Source organism: Callospermophilus lateralis, chromosome 3 (genome assembly GCF_048772815.1).
Source record: "Callospermophilus lateralis isolate mCalLat2 chromosome 3, mCalLat2.hap1, whole genome shotgun sequence".
Lineage (NCBI taxonomy): Eukaryota > Metazoa > Chordata > Mammalia > Rodentia > Sciuridae > Callospermophilus > Callospermophilus lateralis.
The window spans coordinates 103431380-103443493 of NC_135307.1; the positions used below are offsets into that span (position 1 = coordinate 103431380).

Consider the following 12114-nt stretch of genomic DNA (forward strand, 5'->3'; position numbering starts at 1 on the left):
GTCCTCTACACTATGCTGGATTAGAATACCTAACCCTTATTATTACACACTTAGAACTCTGATAACATACTATAAGAATGGGAGGAGTCACTTTTTAATTTACTATTAAATATTCAGAATATTCAGTTTTAACAAAAGTCATCATGACATTTTAGTTTCATATTATAAAGCTATCTCCATAAAATACCTGACACCAGTACTTTAAAGGCTGCTTCACTTGACAACCTCTACTGAATGAAAATGGCTATATAATATGTATTCAGAAGTCTAGCCAACTTCACAGGTAATGTATTTAACAATTCTGTGGTTTTAATAAACTTTGGGCCTTGTGCATGCTAAGCAAGCACTCTATCAATGAGCTACATCTCCAATCCCTTTTTGTATATTTTGAGACAAGATCTCTCTAAGTTATAAAGACTGGCTTCAAACTTCAATCCTCCGAAGGAGGACTGCATGTAGCTGGGATTATAGATATGCACCACCATGCCTGACAATTAATGAGAACTGGGCCCCATGCTAGGTTCTAAAACACAAACAGTAAAGTTGTTTCCTTCATAAAATTCCCATTCTAGCAAAGATACAGATCATTATAAATATTTTTCTGCTTTTACATGCACATTTTAATAACATTAATTTTTAAAGGAAACAAAACTATACAAACATTATAATATAAATCCATAATCGAATTTTAAAAGACTGGATGATACAAATTGGGTTGGAGGAAAGAAATCGTCTTAAATTCTACTTTCTAATGTTTAGTAATGACATTATAGTATTTCAACTATTAAAAATGGATTCTATTTGTATTTGTTTAAAAGTTAAATCCAAAGTTCAAATGTTTGTGTCTGTCTTTTGTCATCAACAATGCAATCAAAGTTAAATGGGAAAAAAATTTTGTTACACAGTTATATATGCCCATTTATAAATGCAAAGATTATTATTTTCCCTGATTTTTCTTTAAAACAGGAAGTTCAAGATTCACACAGAATCAAGAGTACCTGGGTCTGGGATTGTGGCTCAGCGGTAGAGCGCTCCCCTAGCAAGGGCAGGACCCGGGTTGGATCCTTAGCACCATATAAAAATAAAGCATTGTGTTGTGTCCATCTACACCTAAAAAATAAGTATTAAAAAAAAAAAAAAAAAAAGAGTACCAAACATTTTTGAACTAAAGAGCTTAATTCCAACTTTAAAAAAATCTTCAAACCAAATTTCTCCCTTCCACTCCAAATTCACGGAACTTCTATTATCCAGCTGTCTAGAGCAGTGCTTCTCAAAAACTAGCCACAGATTATTGAAGTTCTGTACAAAGTTTTAACCAGACCCCAATTATGAGCATGCAAACAGAATAAAAACCCAGGCTTTAATACCTATTCCAACATATAACCTTCTATCTAAACTCAAAATCCTAGACATATTCTCTCCAATGAAAAAGCCCCTAAGATCCAAATTCAACACAGAATAAGCCCTCAATAAATTTTGTTAGCATCACATTTAAACATGTGCCACGTTTTACCAGATTTTCTTCCAAGTCATTTCTTTTTATATCTCTATTTCTACAATAACTACTCTAAACCAATTCTCAATCACCTAATTCATCAAGCACTTAATTTACTTCTTATTGTATCATATCCCAACTCCTCAACATGGGCACCAAAGAACATTCCACGATATTCTACCACATAGTTATCATAGCCAAAACCATGAATAATGAGACTCCAGGTTATTATGGCCCAACTAGCACTTTTCCTATCCATGCCAAGGAAGTGAACTTACTAGCATCTTACTAGAGTACATGCCATTCTTTTTAACTTCTAAAAACCTTCCCTATTGGTTGATATCTCTCCAGATTAACAAATTTCACCTGCAACTACAGTACATAATTGGAACTATATATTTTGGCATTGCATCTGCTCTAACAAAGTATGTTTTTTACTTTTCTTCTCACTCAACACTGTGGCTTCATGAGTCCTACCAGTCATAAACACACAGGAAACCCCAGTGTTTTAACAGTGCACCTCTCAGACTTTTTGGTTGGAACTGTAACTTCAGAACAAATTTACCCAGTAGCAAAGGGGAACTACAAGACCTGTTCTCCAGTATTGAACCATAAAATAAATTTAAAAAAAGAACCCTGAAGTTTTTACCCAAGCTAATCACACAGAATTGTCAATCTGAAAAGCAGACCAAATTCAAAGTTGCTAATCAATTCTAAAATTTGGAATATATACCCCTATGATTTTTTTTTTTGAGAGAGAGAGAGAGAATATTTTTTAATATTTATTTTTCAGTTTTCGGTGGACACAACATCTTTATTTTATTTTATGTGGTACTGAGGATCGAACCCAGCGCCCCAAGCATGCCAGGCGAGCGCGTTACCGCTTGAGCCACATCTCTAGCCCCACCCCTATGATTTTTGAGCTTGAGGGTTCAGATTTGAAAACAAGGTGTTCCTCTGTCCACAGCTTTCCTATTTAGATTCTTCTCCTCAATTAGTGTTTACACACGCCTCTCAGAGAAACTTTGCATCAGCAGCAACAGCCAATGCCTGCTTCACATATACCAAGTACACTGTTGGTACTCCATCTAGAATATATTTTAAACTAGTCCATTCCAAATATATATCCCCATGCAATGGTGAACACATGTACTCCCAGCTACTTGGGAGGCTGAGGCAAGAGGACCATTCCAGCCCATAAATTCAAGAATAGCCTGGGCATGGGGCTGGGGTTGTAGTTCAGTGGTGCTGAGGATCAGTGCTTGCCTAGCACAAGTGAGGCACTGGGTTTGATCCTCAGCACCACATTAAATAAATAAATAAATAAAATTAAAGGTATCATGTCCATCTACAACAGGAAAAAAACAAAAAATCTTTTTTTAAAAAGGAGTAGCCTGGACAACGGAGTAAAATCCATCTCAAAAAAAAAAAAAATTACCACCAACTTTAGCAAAAATTTTCTAATCATTATAATGTAACACAATTAAAAGACAAGGGTAGTCAGGCACAGTGATGCACACCTGCAATCCCAGGTACTTGGGAGGTAAGACAAGAGGACTGCAAGTTTGAGACCCACCTAGGCAACTCAGCAAGACCCTGTATCAACATAAAATAAAAAGGGCTAGAAGTATAGCTCAGAGGTAGAACACTCCCAGATTCAATTCCTAGCATCACAATAAAAAAAAAAAAAAAAAAGAAAGAAAGAAAATGACAAAGGCGAATAGGTGTGGTAGTACATACCTATATACCCACCTACTTGGGAGACTGAGGTAGTATAAGGCCAGCCTGGGCAACTTAGACACTGTCTCAAAAAATAAATACATAAAAATGGCAGAATGTAAAGTGGTAGAATACTTGCCTAACACTTACAAGGCCCTCAGTTCCATGCCTATTATCATCAAAAAAAAAAGACAAAGGGTGGTAGCTGAGAGATAGAGCACATGTTTAGCATATATAAGACCACAGTTTCAATCTCCAGCACCAACAAAACAAGAAACTGAATTTTAACACAATTTTTTTAAAAATCACAAATTTTCCTAATCACCCAAAATATCACTAGTTACTGTAAACAAACAAGAAAACAGTATCAAAAACCTCTGTTATCTAACTTTCACTTGAGACAATACTTTTTCTTAATTTACAGTTTATATTCCAGTAGAGAATATAATTCGTCATTTTACAGTATGTTTAGTACCAAGAATCTAATATTTAGTTTGAAACTAGAGTGCTCATGATTCAGATCTAGGACATGATCCACTTGCAACTAAATGAGTGTACATTTGCTATGTCTTCCAGGTTACTCATCAGTTTCTTTCTCTTCAGTCTACCCTGCCTCACTTTAAGTAGCAAAACACATTAGTACAACATCATTCCACTTAATAAGTATAAGCAACTTTAAAATTAAACTCTACAAAACAAACCAAAAAAAAAAAAAGAAAGACAAAACTACCTAAACCCCGTGTACTTTATCTCATATAATGACTCAGAACTTATTTATATTTATTCCATGCAAATGTATCAAGAATTGAGTTTCCCCAAAGTAGGAGGGGGGGGGGGATACAAACACCAAATTAGAAGGTGAAATCCTCAAGTTCTGCAAGAAAACCAGAAAGAAAAAAAAAACTAATCAAAAAGTTCAAATGCTGCTAAAACTAATTATTAGAACAGCTGGACATAGTAGCACACACTTATAAACCCAGCTACTCTAGAGGATAAGGCAGGATGGTCACCAGTCTAAACAACCTAAGGAGACTCTCTCAAAAAAGTTTTTAAGGAAATTGTTTTAAAGGTCGAGGATGTAGCTCTGTAATAGAGTACTCCCAGGTTCAATTCCCAGTAATGGGGGTGGGGGTAAGTACACTCCATTAGAAAAAACTTAGAACAACAATAAACTACCAAGCTATTTCAACAGCTTCCGGAAAATAAACTATAAAAGAGCTCAGAAAAATAGCAGTTGTTCTCATTTACTAAACTATAATCATTTAAGAAAAGATTAAATTCAGTATTTTAAGAAAACAGCAAACACGTAATAATACATTTTAGTAAAACTCCCAATAAAAACAGCCAAGAACTGGGGATGTATAGCTCAGAGGTAGAGCACTTATCTACAACGCACAGGCCCTGGGTTCAATCCCTAGTACGGGGAGGAAGGGCAGGAGGAAGCGAAGGAACGAAGAAAGGAAAGAAGGCAGGAAAGAAGGCAGGAAGGCAGGCAGGCAATGATGAGTTCAAAGCCAGCCTCAGCAATTAACAACACAGCAAGACCCTGCCTCTAAAAAAATACAAAAAATGGCTGGGGATGTAGCTCAGTGGTTAAGCACCCCTGGGTTCAATTCCTGCTACCAAAAAAAAAAAGGGAGAGAGAGAGAATGAATTATAGGCTATTTTTATTTGCAGTGATGGGGATTGAACCCAGGGACTCATGCACGTTAAGCAAGTGCTTTACCAGAGTTACATCCTCAAACCCCAGCCAAAATTTTAAGTCTGTTCCCAATGACTTGTTATACAGAAGTTTTCTCAACCTAACCCTTCTGAATCTGAACCTGTCTTCTCCCCAACAATATTAGAAAAATGTGGCTTATTATTGAATTTATTGTTCTATTTTATTTCCTGAATTTCAAAAGAGTTGACACTTGTATCCCAAAAGAGAAAAGGCTAAGTTCGTTTTTATTTACTCAACTAATTTTTTTCAGTGGTTCTCATCCCAGTAGAAAAAGAAATGGTTTCTTATTTCTCTTTAAGATAAAGAGGTATGGGCTGGGGCTATGGCTCAGTGGCATGTGAGGCACTGGGTTCAATCCTTAGCACCACATAAAAATAAACAAATAAAGGCATTATGTCTATCTACAACTACAATTAAAAAAAAAAAAAAAGATAAAGAGATATGATGTGGGCTGGGGTTGTAGCTCAGCGGGTAGAGTATTTGCCTTGCACGTGTGAGACCTGGGTTCAATTCTCGGCACCACATAAAACAAAATAAATGAATAAAACTATAACAAAAAAATAAAATATTAAAAAAAGAGATATGGTGTGATTACAGTCATCATTTTTGGTTTTATTTAAAGAATCTCAAATTGTTACTACATGTTAAATATCCCCCTGAAACCAGAAGTGGTTCACATTTTGCCCAGGGGCAATGGCACACACCTGTAATCCCAGCAAGTCAGGAGGCTGAGGCAAGAGGATCAGAAGTTTGAGGCCAGCCTCTGCAACTTATTGAGACCCATCTCAAAAAATATAAAAATGACTAAGGATGTAGCTTCCGTGGTAAGGCACTCCTGGGTTCAATTTCCAGTATCAAAAAATGGGGAGGGAGTTCTTAATATGTGCAAAAGTGTAAAATCCAAAATGCTTCAATTTTCAGATAAGGGTAGTTCAACCTGTCTTATGGAAACATGTATTTTAAAAATATCTAAAAGGGCTGGAGTGTAGCTCAGTGACAGAGCACAAGGCCCTGGGTTCAATCTCCAACACTGCCCCCCCCCAAAAAAAACACAGAAAAACTAATAACCTAGTGCTGTATAAAAAGTACTATAGGTGTCATGATGTTTATTAATACATTTTAAGAATACAGAAAAATGAAAAATACAAAAAGTATTAAAAGTTGGATAAGTAGTCACAGTAAAAAGACATTTTTAAATAATGCCATCTATGCAAAAATGAACCTGAAGCAGATATGAACATGCCCACAGGACCCAAGAGGTAACAAAAATTAGTAAAGTAGGCCAGGTATATTGTAAGCAGCAATGATGGGAACTACAATGACTGGTACATATATGCCCAGTTCAAAGAGGGCAGCTCTGGCCCTACTACTTAGCCCCAGACAATCGAAATATATAGTTCAATAGAGTCAGGATTTCCAAGGCTTCTCCAACAAATGCACAAATCCACAAATTTCACTGAGAAACTTTCTGATTTTTCAATGCTGACCACTAGTTGAAACTTAAAGACACTGCAAAAAAATAAAAATAAAAAACATCTCTAAGGCAGTTTAGTCCAGAGGTCACCTTTGAGCTTGTGTGAAACTACTATCAAAAAGGCATGAGGAAAAGATTAAGATGACATGAAGAATCAATCAAATACAAATTAATAGATGAGCAAAAGAAAGTCTAGTAGAGAAAGAAGAATAGGAGAGGGGAGGAAGGGGAGGAAGAGAATGGGAGAGGGGAGGGGGGAAGAAAATAAGGGTAGAAGGATCATGAACTGAAATAGATTTCCATGCATGTATGAGTTTGTTGGGCTGAACCCAACTACTATGTATAATTACAAAACTTTAATAATAAAAAATAAATAAATAAATTATTTTTAAAAAGACATGAAGGGGGGTTAGGGTTTTGACTCAGCGGTAGAGCGCTCGCCTCACCCGTGCAAGGCCCTGGGTTTAATCCTCAGTACCTGGGTTTAATCCTCAGTACACATAAAAATAAACAAATAAAGTTATATTATTTTTAAAAAAAAGTATGAGTGGCCAGGCATGGTGATGCTCGCCTAGAATCCCAGCAGCTCCAGAGACTGAGGCAGGAGGATCACAAGTTCAAAGCCAGCCAGCCCCACTATGGCAAGGTGCTAAACAACTCAGTGAGATACTATCCCCCAAATAAAATACAAAATAGGGCTGGGAATGTGGTTCAGTGGTCAAGTGCCCCTGGATTCAATCCCCAATAACAAAAAAAAAAAAAAAAAAAAGAGCATGAGGGAGCAATATATAAAAAAAAAAAAAAAAATTTGAAAAGCTAGGCTTTAGCTGGGTGTGTGATATGCACATATAATTTCGACTCTCAGTAAGCTGAGGCAAGAGGACCTGGAGTTTGAGGCCAGCCTGAGCAACTAAGTCAGACCCTGTCTCAAAATAAAATTTTTTTAAAAACTGTGATATAGAGCTGGGGCTATTGCTCAGAGGCAGAGCACTTGCCTAGCACTTGTGAGGCCCTGGGTTCAATTCTTAGCACCACTTAAAAACAAACAAAATAAAGGCATGCTGTTCATCTACAACTACAAAAAAAGTATTTTGAAAAAAAACTGTGATATAGCTCAGTAGCAGAATGATTGTCTATTATGTGTGAGGCCCTGGGTTCAATCCCCAGTACCACAAAAACAAATAAATAAATAAGCAAGCTTAGGCTTTGAGGTCCCACTGGCTTGGGTATGAATGTCTTATTTCACCACTTAGTGGCATATGATGCTAGATGAACAATCTCTTCAAGCCTTTTTTTTCTATTGTAAAATATCACCTCCCCCAACTATTGAAAAACGTAAATATTAACAATTTCAGGCACATAATACAAAACAGACATCATAGAAACGTCCCTTATACCCTCTGCCCAACCCTCTTTAGGAAAATTTTAAAGAGTTAAGCTAATACACACCATTGAATGGCTTAAGTTATTAAAAGTACATCAGAAAACTGAAGTGTCTGTCATGCCTATCTCCCCTCAACCCCTAACAGAGGTCTTGTACTTACAGAACATACTCTTAATGTAGGACACATTGAAATGGGTTTTGTTAAGATGACAGAGCTAACTGGACTCTCAAACTCTAGTTTAAAATATAGAGTGAGAACGCCTTAAAGACAAAACACCTGTCTCTTTCATTAATCCCATAGACGAATTTGCTGGCAGAAGTCAGAAAACTAGCTTAAGCTTAAACTTTAATGCTTTTAATTCTTTTGCCCAAACTTCCAGAAAGCTTATTTTTATAAAGTATATAGTATAGAGCAAAGCACTTACACCAGATTTTTAAATATAAAAACATGTCACACTCCAAAATTCATTTTATGGATCATTTAATCAAGCCAAAACATTATGGGATTAATTTACTGTTACAACTAAAATACCTTTTGACTTCTCAAACACACCATGAAATTTTTAAAGAAAGATGTTAACTCCCTGTATATCTGTGTTAAAAAAGTAACATGCAGCCTGATACAGAAGCACAGGCCTTTAACCCCAGCAACTCTGGAAGCTGAGACAGGATTGCAAATTTGAGATCAGTCTAAGTAATTTAGCAAGACCTGTCTCAAAATTAAAAGGGCTGGAAATGTAACTCAATGGTAGAGCATGTGCAAGACTTGGGGTTTGGGTTGTGGGGGCAGGTAAAAGGCTCCAACTTGCATTCCCTGCTACTGAGAAGGCTGAAGCAAGAGGAACAAAAGTCTAGGAATTCAAAGCCAATCTGGCTCACACAGGCTCAAAAAAAAGTAATATTCACACATACATAAAAATTATTTGAGCTATAGCTAAACAGTTCCAATGAGTTTCTAATGTGGTTACAAATAATTTTAAAAAACATTTTTATGTATACATTTGAGTGCATGTCTACATATTTTGTGAACTCTAGAAATGTTACTTTATGGTCCTACAAATACAACACAGGATGAGATATGCAAGAATGGACAACATCAGGAAAGTTTAGGATTCTAAACACTTTTAATTCTCACTTTCAGCTTCCCACTTCTCACTTTCATATGCAGAAGAAAAATTTCACACATAACAGAGATTGACATACTGTAAAGGAGAAAGCAACTAGCAAGAGTTTATTATGTACCTGGAAATGATTTATACTTTAAAGTTAAATCTGTATTTCCACTAACACTTCTAATTTTATATAAACTTATTTCTCTTCTATACTAAATCAAACATATATTCAATTTAAATGTAGTCTACAAATCATATAAATATCTAACAAACTTGACCATATATAGCTCAGGTCAATAGATAAAACTTAGTACAATAAAATCAAAAATATATCCATGTTCTCAAAAGTTACAATTTTGAAAATTTCAAAATAAAAATTTTCCTAGTTTTTTGAAAAAAATCTTAACAACATCAAAATTTAACATTTTAGCTAGGCACAGTGATAATTATAATTACCAGTAATTCCAGCTACTCTGGAGGCTGAGGTAAGAGGATTATAAATTTAAAAGTTTAGCCTGGACAATGTGAGGAGAAATGAATTCTCCTCACATATCGTTACTCCAAATTCGATGAAGCTCACATTTGGTTTCTCGGTAATTCACTCTGATTCTTTACACTCGTATTACCTGTCTCAAATTAAAAAAAAAAAAAAAAAAAAGACTGGAGATACAGCTCAGTGGTAGAGCACTTGCAAAGCAAGGCCCTGCGTTTGGCATGGAAACACGCCTGTAATCCCAGCAACTTGGGAGGTTGAGGCAGGATGGAAAGTTACAGGCCAGCCTTGGCAACTTAGCAAGACCCAATCTCAAAAAATAAAATAAAAAAGGTTGGGCATGTAGCTCAGTGGTAAAGTGTCCCATCAATCCAGAGTACCAAAAAATAAAGTGTCTCCTGTTTTGTGTTTATTAGCTCATAGAGAAGCGTCTTAACTCCTGACTACAATCACAAAAAGTGAGAACAGCCAGTCAAGTGATTTTTGTTGGAAGTCACATTTAGAACAGAAATACAAACGTTAAATGAAAACGCCCTTACAAAGGGTTTCCAGATTGGATCCTTTTTAAAAGTACACGTCTATTAGCAACTTTTAACCTAAAATTTACACCTAACAAACTACAACAGATGGCTGCCTACACAGCACCACTCTCAGACTAAGCAGAATATATGACAAATAAACTTAGCCCTGCAGTCATTAGTGAAAGGGACAAAGAAACAATTCGCTACAAAAAAATATTAAGCTACAGATAGACACTCATCCAAAGCACTCATGAAAAGTTTTCATGCTTTTAAACATACTTTAAGGCTTTTAAGTATACTTTGAGACAAGTCAAAAAGCATACTAAAGTAAAGCGTTTTAAACAACAGAATAATGCCACTGGTCCTAGGAAATACTGGAAATAAAAATCATTGTCTTCAAAAACTCGAGTCATCAGGAAAGAGTGCAGACTTTCAGCGAAATGTAACTCCAATTTGTAGGGGGGAGGGAGCACTGTTTTGACAATCCACAGACTAAACAGTAAGTCTACTCCACCTGAGAGTTTAAGAAAACTCTTGGAGTTGGGTCACCCAGGATCTTCCTTGCATTCTAAGACACCCAATCCAGCCCACAGATCCAAGAACATCCTACCCCTACCAAACCCTTTCCCTTGGGCGACAGGGTTTGAACGCAAACACACCCTCCTGCGCTCTCTCCAAACACTAGGGCACTCAGTGCAGGGCAGTAGGGACAGCCCAAATCACTCTTGCCGGACAAGCGGAAGATGACTGCTACACTTCACGGTCGGCCCCACTGCAGAACGGGGTCGGTCTGGATCGCCGCGCTGGGTTAAGAACAATACAAGACCCCGTCCGCAAACATCGCCAACTTCCCAGAGTCTGCGCGGCGGTGCTCCTCCGCGGAGCGGACTCCGGAACCGGCCACCCGGCAGGGGCTGGGGGCTGGGGAGGAAGGTGAGGAGGGTAGCGTTGAGCGAGGGCGGCAAGGACTGCCTGCGCCGGCGCCCGCCCGCAAGCAGGTTAGAAGGATGCAGCGCCGGCCTGGGCTCCGCAGCTCTCGCCTGGCGAGCCGAATCTCCCGACTTCGCTTCTCTGGGAGGAGGAGACTACCACCTCCCGCAACGCTGGGGCGGTGGGGGCGGGGAAGGCCTCGCCAGAGGCACCGAACCTCCTCGGCCCGCCACAGAAGGGAACGCGGTCGGGGCGCGGGGGACAATAGGGAGCGGGGAGAGCGGCGCGCCCGAGTGGCGCCGCCGGCCGGCCGGGCTGACTGACGCGCCCGCCGCACGGCGCGACTGGGCTCCGCTCAACCTGGCCGCCGCTCCGCCTCGCGGTCCGCTGTGGTCGCGGCGCCCCCGGCGCTCGGGGTCGTGCCTCACCTCCCAGCCCCGCCACCCAAGAGAGGAGCAGAATTGACACTCTCAGCAACACCATCTTCCGCTGCCGCCGCCGCCTCCTCACGGGTTAACAGCAGCACATCGATCCGGAGGGAGAAGCTGAAGGGGCTTGGTCCGGAGCCTCCACGGGAAGCGAGGACCTCCCCCGGCAGGAGAAACGGCAAAGCACCTCCCTCTCGCTCCACTTCAGGGGCCGGCAACGCTCCCAGCTCCACCAAAACAGGGACCTCCCTCCCCTCGCTTGCTTCCTTCCTCCCTTCCCCGCTTTCCTTCCCTCGCTCCTTCCCTCTTCTCTACCCCCCTCCCCCGAGTCACGGATCTCCGCCTCCTTCCTCACCATGTGACGCGCGGGCACCCAACAGGCTCGCGGGGCCGCGCCCCTACCTCCCGTCCCTCCCCCTCCCGCAGGCGCCCCAGGGGCGCGCGCATGCGCGTGCTGCCGGTTCCCGGGCTGCTAGGCCAGCCGCCGCTTCCTGTCCGCCGGCAGACAGCTGGGATTGGTCTTGAAAGGCGGGGCTTCCTCTGGTCCCGCCCCTAGACAAGAGCGCTCTCACACGACTGTGCTGGGCTCTAACAGCTTCTGGGAAACGTTCCTTGGACTAAAACCCGAGAGTGAAAGGTGTAAAAGCGACAGCTTTGCCCTTAACTTCGCGAGTGACGGAGGTTTTTGTTTCCTCTTTTTCTGTCTCTCGTGATGCTTCAACAACTACCAAATAAATAAAAGTAGTCCCAATAAGCAGTAATCACAGGTGCGACAGCCACCAGTGATGAGAACGTAAATGTAAAGACATTCCAAACAGCAAGAAGACACGACACC

General features: G+C 39.8%; 1 protein-coding gene across 2 annotated transcripts in view; it reads right to left on the minus strand.

Annotated features, from left to right (window-relative positions):
* Nucleotides 1-11570, minus strand: part of Adam10 (ADAM metallopeptidase domain 10) — a 159775-nt gene extending 148205 nt beyond the window's left edge. For both annotated transcript variants that reach the window (XM_076850856.1, XM_076850855.1), the window contains exon 1: nt 11280-11570. In XM_076850856.1, the coding sequence (XP_076706971.1) occupies nt 11280-11334 (55 nt within the window). In that variant the 5' untranslated portion in view covers nt 11335-11570. The remainder of the gene's footprint in view (nt 1-11279) is intronic.
* Between the last annotated feature and the right edge of the window lie 544 nt (nt 11571-12114).